Source organism: Chelonoidis abingdonii, chromosome 10, assembly GCF_003597395.2.
Source record: "Chelonoidis abingdonii isolate Lonesome George chromosome 10, CheloAbing_2.0, whole genome shotgun sequence".
NCBI lineage: Eukaryota > Metazoa > Chordata > Testudines > Testudinidae > Chelonoidis > Chelonoidis abingdonii.
Genome location: NC_133778.1, coordinates 4,035,576 through 4,055,032, shown reverse-complemented (window position 1 = coordinate 4,055,032; position 19,457 = coordinate 4,035,576). Strand labels below are relative to the sequence as shown.

Genomic DNA, 19,457 nt, shown 5'->3' with positions numbered 1-19,457 from the left:
GATCTCGAATGGTGCCGCAAGTATGACCGGTACTGAAATGGAGAGCGGTACTGGGACTGCGAGCGGCGTCGGGACCGGGATTGGTGACAGGACTGAGAGCGCCGGTGGGACCTCGATCGTGACGAGTGCCTTTCAGCGGTGCCGAGCAAGGATGGTCTCATGAGGGAAGGCTTGCCCACTGATTGGATAACCTGCACCGGTGGTGCTGGGGGTTGAGGTAGAGCAGGCTCTGTCAGGGCAATCAGCTCCCTTGCCATAGAGAATGTTCCCTCCACGCTGGAGACAATAAGCTCAACCACAGCGCGTGAGGGAGCTGTCAGGCACCGGACTCGACGGCTCCTGCGAGGCCGGAATCAACGGCGCTGAAGTTGTCGGTGCCAGGCGGTCCAACTTAGGAGGTTGCTCTGACTGCGACGCAGGCATGGGAGTCACAGGAGTCTTGTGCCTCTTGACTCGCGGGAAGAGAGAGCGGTGCCGGGTAGGCTTCTGGGCCAGCGACAGTTGGTGCCGAGGGGCTTTCGCGGTGCTGGTACGCTCCGGTGCTGAACATGCACTTGTCCCCGCTGCAGACTGTCTGGCGCTCGGTGCCGAGGGAGGAGGAGTAAGGGCTGCCTCCATCAGGACCTGTTTAAGACGAAAGTCCCGCTCCTTTTTCATCTGCGGCTTGAAAGCCTTGCAGATGCGGCACTTGTCTGCGAGGTGGGATTCCCCCAGGCACTTAAGGCAGGAGACAAGCCGAGCACAGTTTGAAACCTGGTGAACCGGGTGAGGGGAAAGGGCTAATCCCCAACCCCTCTTAACTATATACAATAACTACGTTAAAGAACTAATGAAACTAAGTAGAAATGTACAAAATTGAACTATATACAGAATAACGATGAAAGAACTACGAGTAGCTAGGGAAGTGGAGGACAGCTAAGCCGCACTCCACTGTTCCAACGACCAACATGGGCGGTAAGAAGGAACTGAGGGGCAGTTGGGTTGGCAGGGGTATATATCTGGCGCCATGGCAGCGCCACGCCAGGGGGCGCCCAGCCGACCCACCGAGTGTTGCTAGGGTAAAAATCTTCCAACAAACGTGCACGTGGCGCGCACACACCTAACTGGAATGGATATGAGCAATCACTCGAAAAAGAACTGAAGTCTTTGAAAAGCAGCACAAGCAATGGCAAATTCAAGCTTCCCTTTCATTTCCTCACCAGAGTTCTTCAAATCCCACTGTGGCAGAGAACAGCAGTCTGGGCAGAGAGGACAATTCAATTTCAAATGCATTCAGTGTCTTGAATGGCACCAAAGACATCCATTTTTGTTTTTTTAATTAAAGTGAACACTTGTTCAAACGAGGCCAAAAAAAAAAAAAAATCACACTAGAAACCTATAACCTATATCCCAGAACAACTACCATGAGCCATCCAAATCCCTCATAACTATTGTGTGGTGTTTTATCATACGAGACTTGAACAGTTTTGTGGTAGGCCCGGAAGAACTAAAATCATGGCTGTCGAGCAACGGAAATGGCGATTTACTCACAACTGGAATGTTTTAAAAAGGATGAGGATGAAAAACAGACTACCACCAACTGACCAGTAGTATATATTTCACTCTGATTTCATCCTTAAAATGCGATTTTTAAAACTGTTTATGTATTAATTTGGCACAGAAAAATGCAAAGCAAAAAGCAGTGACTGTCCTTTACTACACCTTTATCATGAATTTTCCTACTTTTGTTTAGTCTAGAATATAAAAACTCTCATTTTTCAGGGCATAAGCCAAACTCCAAATTAAGAGGTTAGAAAAGAAAGTTCTCTATAGGCAATTTACCCCATAATTGCCAGCTTCAGGATTTTTCACCTTAATCGGAAGCTTCATGTATTAGACAAATGATCGGATCTGAAACACCAATTCCCAACTCCAAGTTCCCTTTTCTGCTAGAGGACTCGAATGGTGACATCACAATAAGCTGAAACGAGCAGTAGTTGGTACTTAAGAAAGAAGAGAATGTCAAGGGATTTAAGATTCACTTTAACTGAGGCAGTGCTTCCCAACTTATTTACCATTCTGGGCTCCATATGCACCCCAATATGTGTTATGTGGGCTGCATCCAATACTATCCATATGGTCCTGAGAATGTCACATGGGCTGCAGCTCTGTGCTGATTGGGCCACAGGTTGAGAACTGCTGAACCAAGGATTGGGAAGGCTGCAGCACAGGTTTCTGCCTATTGTGATGTCACATCCCTTTTATTCCTCCAGTAAAACGAATATCCCTAGAGAAGGGCAACAAAGGTGTGACAGGATTATGGCGATCAACAGATGGCTCAGGCAGTGGTGCTATAAGGAGGGCTTTGGGATGTACGGCCACTGGGAAGCATTCATGGACAGAGGACTGTTCTCTCGGGATCGACTTCACCTGAGAAAGGAGGGAAATAGATATCTAGGGATGGAGGTTGTCACAACTCACTAAGAGAGCTCTAAACTAGGAATATGGGGGGAGATGGTTGGGAGATGTCCAGGTAATCTCCACGCCGGAATTTAACATTGAGAGGGAAGAAAAAGTAAGAAAGGATACAGCCGTAGGTAGGTAGAATGGACATAAGGAGGAAGGGTAGTATAGATACCAGTCTAACAGGTGATCCTGGTGGTAGAATGTCTGTGCCTAAATGGGTAAAGAATGTCAGTGAAGCCAAACAGCAAAAATTAAGATGTCTGTACACTAATGCGAGGAGCCTAGGTAACAAAATGGAGGAACTAGAGCTACAGTGAGGAAGTTGAACCGGATATTATTAGGATGAACAGAAATGATGGTGAATAGTAGTCATGATGAGTATCAGTTTGAAGCTATGTGCTGTTTAGGAAAGCCAGAAATAAAGGCAAAAGGGTAGAGTAGCATTGTATAATCAACAGTGATGAGGTAACTGTAAAGAAATAAGAAGGGATCGGAATAGATCTGAGAGTCTGTCGGCAAACATCACATTGGGAAAGAAAAGAACTTCCTGAGAGAGTGCTTGGGGTGTGTTACAGATCGTCGATCCGATCTGGATATGGATAGAGACGTCTTTAATGACTACACACTGATGGAATCTGTGATCATTGGGAGAACTAATTTCCAGATATAACTGGAAGACAGTGCTAGAGTAATAAAGGGCTCAATTTTTCCTGATGTGATGGCTGATGGGTTCCTTCACAAAAAGTAGTTGAAGAACAAAAAGGGACGCCATTTTAATTTGGTTTGGTGAGTAGTGAGGATACAGAGACATGGTTGTAGGGGACAACCTTGTAAGGTGATCATGAGCTATTCAGTTCAAGACTAGCTGGACACGTATAAATAAAATACAGAGTTGGATGAGGGTTTGGTTTTTATTTCAAAGGGCTGAACTCTTCAAAGATTGAAGGAATTGATTCGGAAGAGATGGTAGATTGAATGAGAAGCGGGCCTAGGGATGTGACGCTTGGCTGAAGTCAAAGTTCAGAAAATTCAGAAGCTGCAACCCAAGAAAGGGGAAAATTTCATAGCAGGATTGTAGACCAGGTGATGATAGCAAAGCATCTCGAAAGTGAGTTAAGAATAGTTAGCAGAGCAAGCCTACAAGGAGTGGAAGATTGGAAGGATTAGTCAGAGAAAGGTCACTGTACTGGAGGTCAATATGTGGGATAGAAGTGAAAGGGCCAAAATGCCATGGGAGAGTTGGACTCGGCGAAGAAGGAAGTGAAACAAGTAATAAGTTTATAGGCCATATAAATAAGAAGAAACAAAGAAAGAAGAAGTGGGACTGCTAAAGTGAGATGATGGAGGTTTAAGAAATTTACGCTGTGCAATATCTAAACAAATATTTTGCCTCAGTCTTATGAGGTGCTTGGATAATGGTAGGGATGACAATGGGAATGCAGATATGGTAGGTATATTATTACTATTCCTGTATTATGATGCTAAATCTTTTTTGTATAGATTTGTTATGACGTATTAATATAGGTGGCAGATTAATCTTCATTTCCGAGTAATATTAAAGGAATCTGGCACATGAAATGCATTATCCCATTACAAAATTTTGTAAATTATCAGTAAACTCAGGGGTTTGTACGACGACTGGAGAATTCTCACATAGTTCTAATTTTTGAAGAAAGGGAACAAAAGTGATCAGAGTATCTAAAGGCCTTGTTATATTGACATCTAGTATATGCAGGGTTGAATAAATATTTTGAAAGGAGAATGTCAGTTAGGATACTGAGGCTCAATAACAGGGACAATATACAACATGGTTTTACAAGAGGTAGATCAGGACCAAAATCGAACAGCTCCTTCTTTGAGCAGAGGTAACAGATTTTGTAGACAAGGAAACATAGTGGATCTAATTACCTCCATATTCAGTAAGGCATCTGATACGGTTCTCAATGGGAACTCATTAGTAGAATGTGAAAAGGAGAGGATCAATAATGAAAATGAAAGTGGACAAGGAACTGTTAGAAGGGGAACTACAATGGTCATACGAAAGGAGAACTGTTCATGCTGGAAGGAGGTTACATGGAGTGTTTCCGAGGACTCGTGTTTGGGACTAATCTTTTTAATCTCTTACTGATGGCACAAAGCTGGTGATGTGCTAATAAAGTGATGACGACACAAAAGTGGAGAGTTACTTCTAATACAAAAAGGTCGGGATATCAAATGGAAGATCTGTATGCTGTACAACTGGAGTAATAGTAATAGGATGAATTTAATTAGTGAAAAGTCAAGGTCATCATTAGGATTAATAACAAGAATTTGTGTTATAAATTGGGGAGAAAACAAAAAAAAAAAAACATAGTTGAAGTAACAGAGGAGGAAAGGACTCAGATCTGGTTGGTCACAGGACAACTATGAGCCGTCAATGTGATTTGGTGTTAAAAAAGCTAGTGCAGTCTGGAGATGCATCAGGTGAGCATTTCCAAGTAAAAGATAAGAAGGTGTTAGTACCTGTTATAACAAGGCCACTGTGAGACCTCATCTGGAATACTGTGTGCAGTTCTGGTCTTCCATGTTTAAGCAGCATGAATTCAAACTGGAACAGGTACAGAGAAGGGCTATGAGTAAGATCAGAGAAATGGAAAACCTGTCTTATGAAGGTTGAGGGCAGATATGATTGCTCTTTATAAATATATCAAAGGGATAAATATCAGGGAGAGAGAGGAATTATTTAAGCTTAGTACCAATGTGGACACAAGAACAAATGGATATCAACTGGACACTAGGAAGTTTAGACTTGAAATTAGATGAAGGTTTCTAACCAGAGGAGCGAAATTCTGGAACAGCCTTCCAAGGGGAGTAGTGGGGGCAAAAGACATATCTGGCTTCAAGACTAAACTTGACAAGTTTATGGAGAGGATGGTACGATAGGATAGCTTAATTTTGGCAATTAATTGATCTTTGATTATTAGCAAGTAAATACGCCCAATAGTCTGTGATGGAATGGGATCTGAGTTACTAAAGAGAATTCTTTCCTGGGTGCTGGCTGGTGAGTCTTGCCCACATGCTAAGGGTTTAAGCGATCGTTATATTCGGGGTCAGGAAGGAATTTTGCTCCAGGTAAGATTGGCAGAGGCCCTGGAGGTTTTTCACCTTCCTCTGCAGCGTGGGGCACGGGTCACTTGCTGGAGGATTCTCTGCAGCTTGAGGTCTTCAAACCACAATTTGAGGACTTCAGTGACTCAGACATAGGTTAGGCGTTTGTTACAGGAGTGGGTGGGTGAGATTTTATGGCCCGCCTTGTGCAGGAGGTCAGACTAGATGACCATAATGGTCCCTTCTGACCTTAAAGTCTACAAGTAAAAACAACATAGAAAAACCCTTTAAAACCCAAAACTTTATCATGCCATCATTATGAATTATAAAGGAGCAGTGAAGGTTACAAACAATATTTTCCTTCAGGTGTTCCACTTCCATTACAGAAATTATCAATATTACCACATATACTTGTTCATAAGCCAAATTTTTTTAGTAAAAAAGGGAAGCGCCAGAGAAGGGGGTCGGCTTATGAACGAGTAGAGAGAGGGAGAGGTGGGACACAGCCCCTCCCCCAGAGGAAGCAAGGAGAGTCAGCATAGCCAGCAGAGACAGAAGAGAAGAGGCGGGGCCAGAGCCTCTCCGCTTCTGGCCACGTTACTCCGCCCCCAGCCAGGCCAGAGACATCCTTCCCTGACCCTCCCCAGATAAGGTGGGAAGGGATGGGACGGGGAGTGTGTGGGGTTCCTGGGTTAGGGTAATGTTGGGGGTGGTCACAGCGGTTACTCCCCTGACCCCCAGCTCCTCTCCCCCACCCCCCAAACAAAAAAACATTTTCCCACCAGTTGCTGTCCCAGCCCATCAAGGTTAGCAGCTGGTGCTCCGGGACATGTTGTTTACTTAGGTTTATTTATCTCGAACGTCCGCAAACCATCTCGGCCCACCAGCACCTTATCCTGATGGCCCAGGAGTCAAAGTTTGCTAACCCCTGAATTATAGGATTGGCTTATGAATAAGTCATAAAAAATTTCCATTTTTTCTTATCCATCTTGGGGGGCGGGGGTGGTGGTGGGAAGAGAGGGTTTGGCTTATAAACCAGCTGGTTTATGATCGAGTATATAGGGTAATTTGTCCGGAAATAGTAGTTCTATTTATTTGGTGAATTAGATATATAAAAAAAAACCACAGAAATTCAGATCTTTTCTGTAACAATGTTACATGACCAAATTATAATTAAAATAACTTAAGAAGAGAGATTACTTATGTATACATACAGTTTGTTTCTGCAAAATACTGACTGGTAAACAGGAAGAAAAATGTACATTCTGATACGTATTATGACTTTTATGAAGTGTTTTGTTGGACACAAATTCTGATCATTTCAATCTAATATTTGGTATTTATCTGCCAAAGAACAGTTTTGTAGCAGCACTAGATACAATGAAAACACTACTTTGGGTGTCATGTCCTAAATTCTGCATCTATAACCACTGCGTGTGTAGTTGTATCAAGTGAACATACTACAAGAAAACAGTTTTTTGGTAGATTATTATTAAATAAGTTGATTAAAATACACACACTAACACTAACTTGTGTGATATATATATCTACATATATATATAGGCTGTTGTGAACACATTTCTCGGACAAGTTATTCACACTGAGTGTTAAGTAGTCTGGCTCTCTCTCTTACCTCAACACACACATTTACCTCACAAGATCCAAGCTAAATTAAGTAAGCCTGTCTTTTGTTTGTAACTTCCCTTAAGGGCTTCTCCTCTGAGTCTCCTTCATTCCTCTGCCTAACCTCTTCTCTTCTCCTTTGTCTGAACTTCGTCAAGGATGCTTTAATCCTCCCATGGCTAATGGGCAATAATGGGGCATTGAAACAGAAGCTGCTGATGCTGCTTGAAACACTCCATTCAGCTGTTTGGCAGCAGAGCAGCTCAGCAGCTCCTGCTGCTTATTCTTTGAAGCCGCTCCATCACTGAACAGCTGAGGGCAGTGAGGCCAGTAGATTCTATGTAGCAACCCTGCTAATAACCAGGTAAGAGGAGGCAGAGGGCGATCTGTCCTCGTAGCCTCAGACACACTGACTGTAGCCAGAGTTTCACCAGATGTACTAATGCCCATATGAGCACATGCTGACAAAAATTGTTAATGGTTTCAACTTGTATCAGCTGAGAGTATAGGAACCAGAGAAAAATGACCGATCTGTCTCCTCTTCAGAGTTATCAAAATTCTGTGTGCAGTAGAACAGCCTTGTACGGGACAAAAGAAGATAAATAAAAGTTCAATAACCAAACAGGAAATGCATAAGATTACAATGGTGCCCAATTGAGGCCTGGAGAGCTAGAGAGAGCCTCACAACACTACAAGGAAGAAATAAGGTAGAAGCAGCAGAGATGAGGCAGAATGAAGGAGAAGGACAGAGATGCAAAAGCAGACACTTCTAACATATTTCAGAGTGAGAACGTCTGCTATGATAACAATATGAAAGGACTTCATCGCATACTTCAATCATTTCCTTGAATATGAACGTTTAACAACAATGTAAAGCAGTGTAGTTACCTGGCCAATGAAGCAGCCCTGTAGCCCTGAATTGTGCATTGATAGAAGATAAGTCCACATGTTCTACATTCCTCTAGTGTATCAGAGTGAAATTTACAACTTAGCCCCTTTTGTAGGTACAAATGAACTAGTTTTCACCAGAGAACTTTTACTATTGCCCCAAAGACCATCACTATTGATTAATTATATGTAATTTTAAAATACACACATCATTACATGTTCAAGTGTATGGAAATTCTCCCCCAGAAAGGTAGATGTAAATGACATCTCCATTTTCCTCAGGCTGTTGGAAAAGGTGGGGCAACGAGCCAGCTTTGCTTTCAGGTTAGGTGACCTGAGCAGACTGCGACATAGCTTGTTCACATCAGGCATAATATATTCTGCTGCCTTCCTAGGAGTGCAATCAGTGCATTCTGTTCTGAGATACATGAGCAAGTTTTAATCCATCACATTTATATTCTTAAACACATTTAACAACTTCCCATGAAAACATCAAGTTTTCTCAACCTACTGTCTTAATTCTTTGCACTTTTTCTTATACCAAGTGAGACATAATTTCATTAAAGCTGTTATTCATTTTCATGATTTACAGTCTAGCCTAATAAAACTCTAAATGCGATGCTCACCTGTGCCTCTGGAGGTCCCCCTTCATCTCTAATCAGCAGCAGATAGCTTTGTCCATCAACTACTATCTCTTTCTTGAATCTCCCACCTGTCACACAAAGTAATTCATTACACAAAAGAAAAAATAAAACACAAACAAAGGCTTCACTTGTGGAAAATAACATTTCTAAGACTCTCACATAAGAATAATGTATTATGTATTACTTACAAATGTAGCTCAAATCTATCAAGTCTTATTTAGGAAAGCTAATTCAATTACATCTTTTAAAGGAGTTATATGTCTGAGTGAGAAACATATTTCAAGGGCTCTATTACACATGCTGCTAAAGAAATAAGAGATTGTTAAAAATTTTGATAGCTAGTATATGAAGTAAAGTCATTTTGTCCACAATCCTGATGTGGTTTAAAATAGTAATTTTGGGAAATCCAAGTGTTGACAAAATGATATTAATCTGAAGTTACATACAATACTGAATTTCACAATACCTCATATGCAAACTAAAATTAAGCTACATTCACCCTTTATTTTTCCTCAAGAGAAGCCCAGTTCTTAAAAATCAACATTTAACATTATGAAAATGGTATTCTCTACTCACAAGGCACAATTAGGGAAAGGGTGCTGAAACACTACACACGTTAAACAGAAGAACTACAATGATGGCACCTCTGTGAGATGTACTAAACTATGAGAGAAGTGCTGTACCATTTACTAATAGGATGAATTAGAGACTTATTTTGGGTTAGTGGTAAAATGGTAGAAGCTACAAAACCTTATCAGAAGCAAGAACTATTTCTGGGCTTCAAGTACATATTTTGAAAGGAAAAGAGTATTTAGTGCTTGTGAAGACCAAGGAACTGGCACTTCAGACTCTGACCTCTTCAACAGTTACAGATTAAATGAGGCATGCAGCTGCACAGAAAGTTTCCTCACCACTGCCCTGGTCAATGACTTCAAGTCTGACCTGCGGGTGAGACAGGGATTACCCTTCCCTTGGTTGAGAGGTATTTCAGGCACCATGCTGTTTCTCATGACAGACTCCAGATAATTCCAGATAACATTTAGGTTTCTGAGCCTGAACCAAGATTAGCAAAGCTGGTCCACTTAAGGCCTTAGGATGGATTTATACTCTGCTCCTAGAAGTGAAAGCATGCTTACCTTACAGACTAAGCCACACAAGCCCTCAGCCTCTATGCATAATGCCTTCCAATTAATCCATATCTGAGTTCAACAGGCAAAGATATGCTAATGGTATTATATTATTGGTATAAGATATGTCCCATTTTTCCTCTTGTTGTATTAAAACTTGGGCTACTTCCAATTCTTCCTCATCTTGTTTTTAACCTAATTTCTCAACTCTACCTTTTCTTCATAAACTTGTCATACTAGTAAAACTGAAAAATAAATACTTTAGAAAAAATATTTCATATGAAAATGATCTACTGAAATAAGTGTTCTTATAGAAGAGCATTCAACTCAAGTCTTCTGTGTATCATTCTTCAAACAACAAAGAGATAAGGTCAGCAAGCAGAAGCCAGCAATAATCCTTTGAAACGTTTAACAGAACTATGAATGGAATTCAGGGAAGTAATACAAAATTAAACACTGGCTACTTCAGACCCACCTTTTTCCCCTTCTTGATTGCTACAACGCTGTATCAATATAGAATTGCTTGATTTCCTGAGATTACTCAACAGCTCAGCAAGGTGCAATAGATTCAGTTTTTAAGATAGCTACAAATCATTGAGTAAAAGTGGCTAGACCATAGCTTTTTCTTTACACGTCTTCACTACATATAGCTCAAGCATCAGTAAAAGCGTGGGAAATACTGATTTGTCTGGTTATGAAACTGTACAAAACTTGGATCTACTGTAGCTCAGTAGAAGCTTTTGGTTAGCTGGATTGAGCTTTTGGCTCCCAAGATCAAGTCCCAGACAAAAATCCTTTCAAGTCCAACATGAATAGAATTCTAAAAATAAAATTAAAGAGATCAAAGAAAGCAGACTCTCTTAGATCACTTAGTCTGAATTTCCATTAATCTCATTATTTTCTTTCAAAAAAAATAATAAAGTTTACCAAAAAAGAAGTAATAGGTTTAGTAAAGAATTAATAGAACTCAGTCTTGCAAATTCTCAATAATAGACTCCTCTGGGGACATGTACATTTCAAAGCTCTAAACAGCTGAATGACAAGGTAATGTAGTTTGATGTAAAGTGAAGATTCTGAGCAATTGTTGCAGCAGCCCTCAGTTTTCGGCCTTCCCACCTTTTAATACCAAATATTGGAACTCTGAACAGGCTAACTGTACAACGGTGAACGTATACCCATTTAAGAAAGAACATCCATCTTACTCATGATCCATAATTTATTCACTCAGGGGAGAGAAAGTCTTGGGACATGTAGATCTCCACGCATTTTCACACAGTCTTCAGAGGTTAAAAGAGGAATATAGGCGTAAGTGGAGAATTACAACACAATAAGCGTGTACGGTATGTATGTAGTAAGGAGAAAGTGGCTGCAACCACCATAGAGAGAGATTTCACTTATCTGGATTGCCACTTCTCCCTGTCATCTGAAGTGGCAGTTGCAGTTTACTAGCATTACATTGGGAGAACCTAACATCCTTAAAAGTGTCTGATATGTCAAAGATTCATTTTGGGGCAAACAGAAGTAGGAAATCAACATGTGACAACGGTAGCCAACTTATTGACCCTCCGAGCTGTATTAAACAATCTTCAGAAGTTTGAGAGCCAGGGCACACCTGCCGGGGGGCCCAGGGTATAAGCCCCACGCCCTGGCAAGCATCTCCCACAGGACTGAAGCCACAAGATACCCTCCCCGCTGGGCAGAAGCCAGAGGCAACGCATGGTGGGAGCATGTGGGGTGACGTGCCCCCCAACCCAGATTTTTCCCAGGGTCTGCTAGCCCCACTTGCTCACACAGTGTCGCCGGGCCTCCTCCCTGTGCAGCAGCTACTGGAACTAATAAGCTGGGAGCTGAGGCCATAGGGAGAAGCAACAGCAAACACCTGGAGCTGCAGGGAGAGCCGCTGCTTTTGCAGCTGCCTCTGCTTGCAGAGCTAAAGCAGCAGCCCCTCCCTGCAGTTCCCAGCTGTTTGCCTGGAGAGCTAACACCTGGGAGCTGAAGGGAGGGGCCGCTGAGGATAAAAGGGAAGGTGTGCTTGGGGGCCAGAGTCAAGCTGTTGGGGGGGGGGGGGGGGGGGGGAGGCGAACCTTTAAATTGTGACACACACATCCCGCACTCTCAGCAGGCACAAGTAGTCTCTAGAAGAGGCCCTGGCCCCATCACCCCACCACAGGGAAGAGGCCCTGAAGAAGCCCCCCCAACCCCTGAGTCTGGTGGGTGGAGAATGGATTGGGGGGGGAGGGGCCTCCGCAAGCCACACTAACTGTAGAAGAGCTGCATGCGGCTCTTGAGCCACAGTTTGCACCCCCCCTGTATGTATAATATTATCCACAAGTTCTCATTTAATGGGTTGCTTTTTTTTCTTCCAAAACATCAAGTGCCATGAACCAGAAGTTGTTTGCAATGTTGTTGTAGCTGTGTTGGTCCCAGGACATGAGAGAGACAAGGTGGGTGAGGCTATGTATTTTATTGGGCCCACTTCTGTTGGTGAAAGAGAGCAGCTTTCGAGCTACACAGAGAATTCTTCGGGGCCTGAATTATCTTCATTTTACATAAAACTATATTACATTGTCTTTCAATTACCTCCAGAATCTGAAGAGCTCTGCACAGCCTGAAAGCTTCTCTTTCACCAACAGAAGTGGATCCAATAAGAGATATTACCTCAGCCACCTTGTCTCAGAAACCAAAAGGGCACTTATTACAATTCTGTTTCTATTACTGCATTCCTACCTTACTCACATAAAATTGCATCAATTTAACTAAGTAAACCATGCTAGAATGAATGGCACTACAGTGGATAAATATATGCCTAACTCCAACACAATGAGCCTGGTACCTTGCCTTTAAAGTCGAGTACATTGGTTCCTTGGGTGTTATTTTAATTTTTTACTCTGTACACTTACATACTAGTGCAACCATTTCCTATATTCCTGGGAAGTACAGCAACAACAAATCTTCAAATCAAAAGATCACATACAGAAAAGTTATTGAAGTAATTCTTAAGATTTCTCCTAATTTATTTACAATTCTCATGCCATTCTAAAGCTGTATAGTAACTCGTGACACTATGACAGCCTGGATTTACATGTGGAAAGATGTAAGGAAGATTTATTTTCCTTGTAACCCAACCTTTCTCAAGTTATCTTGTTGATTTTCACTCTGGGGGATCCTAGTTCTCAGTGAGAGACAGGAAAAAAATCCCAGAGTATTTTAAGGTTTTCCGGTCTGCAGAGCTTAGAAGATCACACTAATACCTTGTACTAGTGCTCTCAAAGACACCAGCATAACCATCTAGTGTACTGGAACTTTCCAGACAGTTTCTGATTGGGAAACAAGAGATCCCTCAAAAATGAAGCCAATTACAAAATAAATTGGACTGAAAAGTGAGAAACTAACCCTAAAAAGGCAGAAAAGGAAAACATTAGCCTACAAAAACTGACATACCTCAAATGAATGTTCATTCCATAACAGTTATCGGTGCAGGATTCTAATTTCAGGATATAAGTAGTTTGAGGAGTTATTAACAACACTGAGGAATGTTTAACAGAACAACAGAAAATATACTGATATTGGCTTCATTCAAATACTCATTTTGGTTGGCTTTAAGTTAAATGACAGATAGGATTCCTTCCAAGATACCCCATCTACACAATTTAAAAGCCTGAAGGATGCAGCCAGGAAAAAAAATCCTGAAGTTTGGCCAGTCCTAAGAGATATTCTAAACAGAACCAGAGATCTAAGTGAATAATACAGTTTTTGCTCCTCTATTTCAGAAACAGGAGGAATTCCTCCCTAAATGCTAAATCCAAGCAATTACTGCTTTGTAAACACATGGAGCCAGGGCTATATGGCTACCCTCTTTCAACCTGTTTTGCAATGTTCAGCAGAAAGATGGCTGGGGAAAGCCCTGTTAAACATACTGATCAATTCATGGACAAATAATCTTTGCTATCAGGCAGACCAGTGTAATTAGAAAAAAATACTACCCATGTATTGACTTCAAAAGAAGTCACATCAGCTTTACAAGAAAAAAATCTTGTGAGGAGAAAGTCACAAGACTGTTTGGAGGGATACTTCAGCATACAGGAAGGCGGAGTTCCAGACCAGTTTAAACAAGTGATATCTTTCAACTTCAGTGTTATGACTGAAAATATTGCATAAGGCAAGAAGTAGTATCTCTTGAGTTTGTTCTGAGCAGATTTAGGAAGTATTCACACACACCCATGTTTTCAAACCTGCACACCAACTTATGCGTGCAAACATGTCAATGTTTCCGCAAGTTAGCGTTGCATGGACTCAAACTCAACTATTATATATGTGAAAACTTCATACATATATGCACAGAGATATCTGTGCTCCTACCATAACCCACATATTCACGAAAGTGCTCGTGAATAGGGAAAAAATAATATATTACCTCTCTTTCACTCTCCCCTCCCCCATGTTGCACACAACTAAAATTCTAGGATAGTTATACAAGGCTAGAGTGTCACTGAAAGGTGGCCCAGCCATCTGACAAAGGACCTGGCTTCAGTAAATATAAAACTAAAATAAATCCATGCATCAGCCATAGATTTGTCAGTCACAGTATAGGCCTGGCATGCATCAGAATATTGGTCTGAGATCAGGGCAGGCTTGTTAACCTAATTTCTATTTTTGTCCTATGTCAAGCACCACTTGGTTTGAGAAGCAGCTAGAGCTACTCTGTGTCCCTTGTTGAAATATTTAGTTTAACATGCATATGTTAAATGCTAATTCTGTGCACTGGCACTGCAGATTAGGGGATCCTTTTACATCACCCAGGTGAGCTTGTGAGTCAAAGAGTATCAAATCTCAGTTTCTCTTGCTAACAACTATTTGTTTCATTGGCTAACTACTCACTCAAGCAATCACTGATTTGTCACGGGGTGCCCCTTGGCTCTATTTTGTTCATCTTTTTTACTGAAAATTGCCACTGGGATCAAATAATATGGCACTATGATCAGGATTAAGATTGTCATATGGATGACCTTCAAATCTCTCTCTTGGCTACATTCCTCTCATATAGTCACCACTCAGTAGCTAAATGGAGACTAAAGTGTTCATACCCTTTGTATCTAGGTGATATATAATTAACAAAAGGCCAACTCTTCAGAAGCGACTTATGCATATTCTATAGATTTAGAGCACCTGCACACATCTAACTCAAGCCTTAACCTCTCTGATATATGTGACGGCCTCAGATAGGGCAACTGCTGCACCCTATGGAACAAGAAGTTGACTTTGGAGAAAAATGTCATTGTTTCCATTTAGAAAAGGTAGACCTCAGAACCAACCTTGAGCACCCGTGGGTAGCATACTAAACTCCAAGTCTCCTTACTGTGGCAACAGCTGTGAGAACAGCCACTTAAACAGACAAGCTGTTGAGGGACAGATTGCTCAATAGCAAGTTTGGGACAGATTGCTCAATAGCAAGGTTGGGACACATAAATACCACAATTGAGTCCTATGAACCTGCAAAACATTTAATGTCCTGGTCAAAACACGTTTGCCTTCCTCCATGAACTCCAGTAGGACAAACAATGCTGTTATTTGGCATTTTAGCACTGGAGTCTTCCTTCTAAAGGACAGCCCATCTTTAATTCTAGGTCGGATACGATTCACCTCTCCTGGTGCCGGCGACAACCCATGTTCTTTGCAACAGTACCTTAACCTTGTCCAAATTTGGGTCATTAATGACAACTGAGTTCTTTTCTTGGAGGAGAATCTGGAGTCTTGTAGGCAAACAGATCAGTAGCTAAGTTGTTCGGGGGGTTTTTTTGCAAAGGAAGAAACTGAGCTGGAGATTCCATTCAGCTACAGCTATTATCTGCTAAGCTAATATGCGCTGAGATCAAATTTTCCTTTTACGTGGTGTGCATATAACGATTGCGGGTTTTTCTCTTGCTCAAACTCTAAGACTAATCTCCTGTTGCAGGTTGGGAGATCTGTTTCTTCTCTATTTGTTCAGATATGGTATAGCTGGCATGTTATCTATCATAGCTAGGCCTGGAAGGATTCGATTTTTATCAGTAAATGTTGATGAACGTTGATTTCACCCTATACACACAAACCAACGGAGAAAAAGATTTCCATTGCCTATCTGTACATTTTTTATGATTGTCAGACAAATGCTGCTTAAAAACATATTAGAGTTTGATTGAAGGCTATTTACTTTGTATATTTTGACATATCTTGACAATTTGTGTTTTAACAGTTATAAAGCAGCAACTTTTTGAATCTCAATATCTCATTAAATAATGTCCGACCCCCTCATTGCCAGATCCCCCTAGTAATTTTCCACAACTATGAAAATTTAAAATTGATAAAAAAATTAAGTTTTAAAATGAATATTGATATTATCCGCCTAAATTATACAAAAATTAAACAAACAGTTACCTACCTTTCGTAACTGTTGTTCTTCGAGATGTGTTGCTTATGTCCATTCGAATTAGGTGTGCACGCACTGAGTGCACGGCAACTGGAAGGTTTTTCCACTAGCAATAACTGTTGGGTTGGCCCGGGCGCCTCCAGGAGTCACGCCTTCATGGCGCTGGATATAGGGCCCTGCCAACCCATCATCACTCCAGTCCCTTCCTGCCATTTCACTCCAACAGAGGGGTTGCTGGATGAGTATTGGAACGGACATGAGCAACATGTGGAAGAACAACAGTTACGAAAGGTAGGTAATCGTTTTTTCTTCGAGTGATTGCTCATGTCCATTCAAATTAGGTGATTACCAGGTCTAAGTTTTGGTGTCAGAGCTCAAAGGTTCACTGATTGCAGCACCGCTCTGCCAAAGGCTGCATCATCTATAGCCTGCTGGGTAATAGCGTAATGCAAGGTAAAATATGTATTCTTGACCACGTCACAGCTCTGCAAATTTCCTGGGTTGGAACATGGGCCAGGAACCCATGATGTCTGTGCCCTTGTGGAATGTGCTGTAAGCAGAAGGGCAGGTACCTTTGCCAGATCATGGTATGGCCTGATACAGAACGCGATCCATGACAAAATCCTTTGGGAGGAGACTGGAAGCCCCTTCATTCTGTATGCTACTGCAACAAACAGCTGAATGGACTTCTGAAATGGTTTTGTGCACTAGACATAGAAAGTTAATGCCTGGTGAACATCCAGTGAATGAAGTTTTTGCTCCTTGCGTGCAGCTTAGGGTAGAAATCTGGAAGGAAGTGATATCCTGGTTAACATGGAACTGGGAGACAATCTTAGGAAGAAAAGCAGAATGCAGTCTGAGCTGGACTTTATCCTTAAACAAGACGGTGTAAGGAGGCTCAGATGTTAGGGGCTTGAGCTCAGACATCCTCCTGGTCGATGTTATCGCTATGGAACACCACCTTATATGAGAGGTACAGCAAAGAACATGTCACCAGTGGTTCAAAGGATGGCCCTGTTAGCCTGGATAGGACCAAGTTAAGGTCTGAGGCCAGGATCGTCTGCCGTACGTGAGGGTATAGTCTGTCGAGACCTTTTAGGAAATGACTCACCAAAGGGTTGGCGAACACCGACCAGCCAAGTGGACCTTTGTTAATAACAAGGAAAGACCATGCTGCTCGAAGTGGAGTAAGTAGTCCAATATCATGGGTACTGACGAACATGTTGGAGACAGGAGATATTGGGAAGACCAAATTGTGAATCTTTTCTATTTGGCTAGATAGGTAACCTAGAGGAGGGTTTCCTACTCCCAGGAGGACTTCCTGGACCAGACCCGAATAGGCAAGCTCCATCAGATTCAGCCATAGAGCTTCCGCACCATGAGGTGAAGCGACTCAAGGTTTGGGTGCTGGAGACTGCCATGATCCTGAGTTATCAGGTCCACGAAGAGCAGTAAGGTGACTGGGTTGTCCACGGACACTTCCAGGAGAGATGTATAACAGTGCTGGCAGGGTCAGGCTGGAGCTACAAACATCACCGAAGCTTTGTGCCTTCAAACCTTCAGAAGCACCTTGTGAACGAGAGGTATGAGATGGAATGTGTACAAGAGGTGTCCCTTCCAGGGAAGGAGGAATGCATTCACGATGGAGCACGGGCTGTGATTCAGGAAGGAGGAGAATTGCAGGCACTTCCTGTTGTGTTCCGTGGCAAACAAGTCTATCTGGGGAAATCCCCACTGTTGGAAGATGGTATTTGCAACATCCGGGCGTAGAGACCACTTGCGGCCTTGAAAGGACCTGCTGAGATAGTCCGCCAACTCATTCTGTAATCCAGGGAGCTACGACGTCTCCAGATGTATTGAGTGAGCTATGCAAAAGTCCCACAATCTGAGGGCTTCCTGGCACAGGGGAGAGAAGCGTGCACCCCCATCTATTTATAAAAAACACACCATTGTATTGTCCATCATAACCGATACACATTTGCCTTCCAGATGAACTTGGAACGTCTGGCATGCCAAACAGACCATTCTCAAGTCTCTGACACTGATGTGAAGTGAGGGCTCCACTTGGGATCAGAGAGCTGAGGTCTCCCAGGTGCACACCTCACCCCAGTGCTGATGTGTTGGTCACCAACAAAAGGGATGGCTGGGGTCTGGCTAAGGGAACATCTGTCCACATCTCCTGCAGGTTGAGCCAGCATAGGAGGGAGTCATGGACCAGATGAGGAAGAGTGAAGACTTTGTCCAGAAAACTCTAGACCATCCCGAATCGGCTGATACACTGAAGCTAGCCAAGCCTGAAGAGGTCGGAGTCTCAATCTGGCATGCAGTACCACATAGGTATAAGTGGTATGTGTCCCAGAAGCTTTAGGCAATTCCTTGCTGTGGTAGTAGGGAACTGCCTGAGACTTTGTATGTCGCCGCACAGGGACTGGAAACGTGACTCCGTGAGGTACGTCTGTCTGTGTAGAGTCCAATATTGCCCCTATAAACTCTATCCGCTGAATGGGGGATAGGGTTGACTTCTGCACATTCAGTAAAAGGCCCGAGTCATCGAAAGTAGCCCTTATGAAGCCTCCACTTGCACTTCGTAGCGGTCCTTGCTTAACCAGTCATCAAGGTATAGAAACACCTGCACCTGATCTCCGCGTAGGAACACGGCCATGACTGCCATGCACTTAGTAAACACTTGAGGAGCCACTGAGAGGCTGAATGGGAGGACTGAACTGATGATGACTGTGGTTCACCATCAATCTAAGGTACCTTCTGAGGGACAGCAGTATTGAAATATGAAAGTAAGCACTCTTAAAATCCAGGGCAGCATACCAGTCCCCCTGCAGCCAAGGAAGAGATAATGGAGGCCAAGGAGACCACATGGAACTTCAGTTTCTTCATGAACTTCTTGAGATTTCACAGGTCTAGGATGGGCCTGAGGCCACCTTTGGCTTTTGGTATTAGGAAATACCAGGAATAGAACCCCTTGCCCTTCAGCTCCTGAGGAACCTTTTCCACTACCCCCAGCATTAGGAGCAAGTGCACCTCCTGTGCGAGGAGTTGCTCGTGAAAAGGGTCCCTAAAGAGGGACAAGAAGCAAGGTGGAAGGAAGGGAGGGAGAACTGGAGGGAATATCCCTTTTATATTAATAATAGGAGATATACCCATCTCCTAGAACTCGAAGGGACCTTGAAAGGTCATCGAGTCCAGCCCCCTGCTTTCACTAGCAGGATCAGGTACTGAATT

The 19,457-nt window shown here is 42.6% G+C and overlaps 1 protein-coding gene across 8 annotated transcripts in view; it reads right to left on the bottom strand.

Annotated features, from left to right (window-relative positions):
• AGAP1 (ArfGAP with GTPase domain, ankyrin repeat and PH domain 1) overlaps nucleotides 1-19,457 on the bottom strand; it is a 651,846-nt gene that overhangs the window by 377,301 nt on the left and 255,088 nt on the right. For 7 of the 8 annotated variants that reach the window (XM_075069872.1, XM_075069873.1, XM_075069875.1 and 4 more), the window contains one exon: nucleotides 8,670-8,755. The exons of the other annotated variant lie outside the window; for it this stretch is intronic. In XM_075069872.1, the coding sequence (XP_074925973.1) occupies nucleotides 8,670-8,755 (86 nt within the window). The remainder of the gene's footprint in view (nucleotides 1-8,669; nucleotides 8,756-19,457) is intronic. 8 annotated transcript variants of the gene reach the window in all.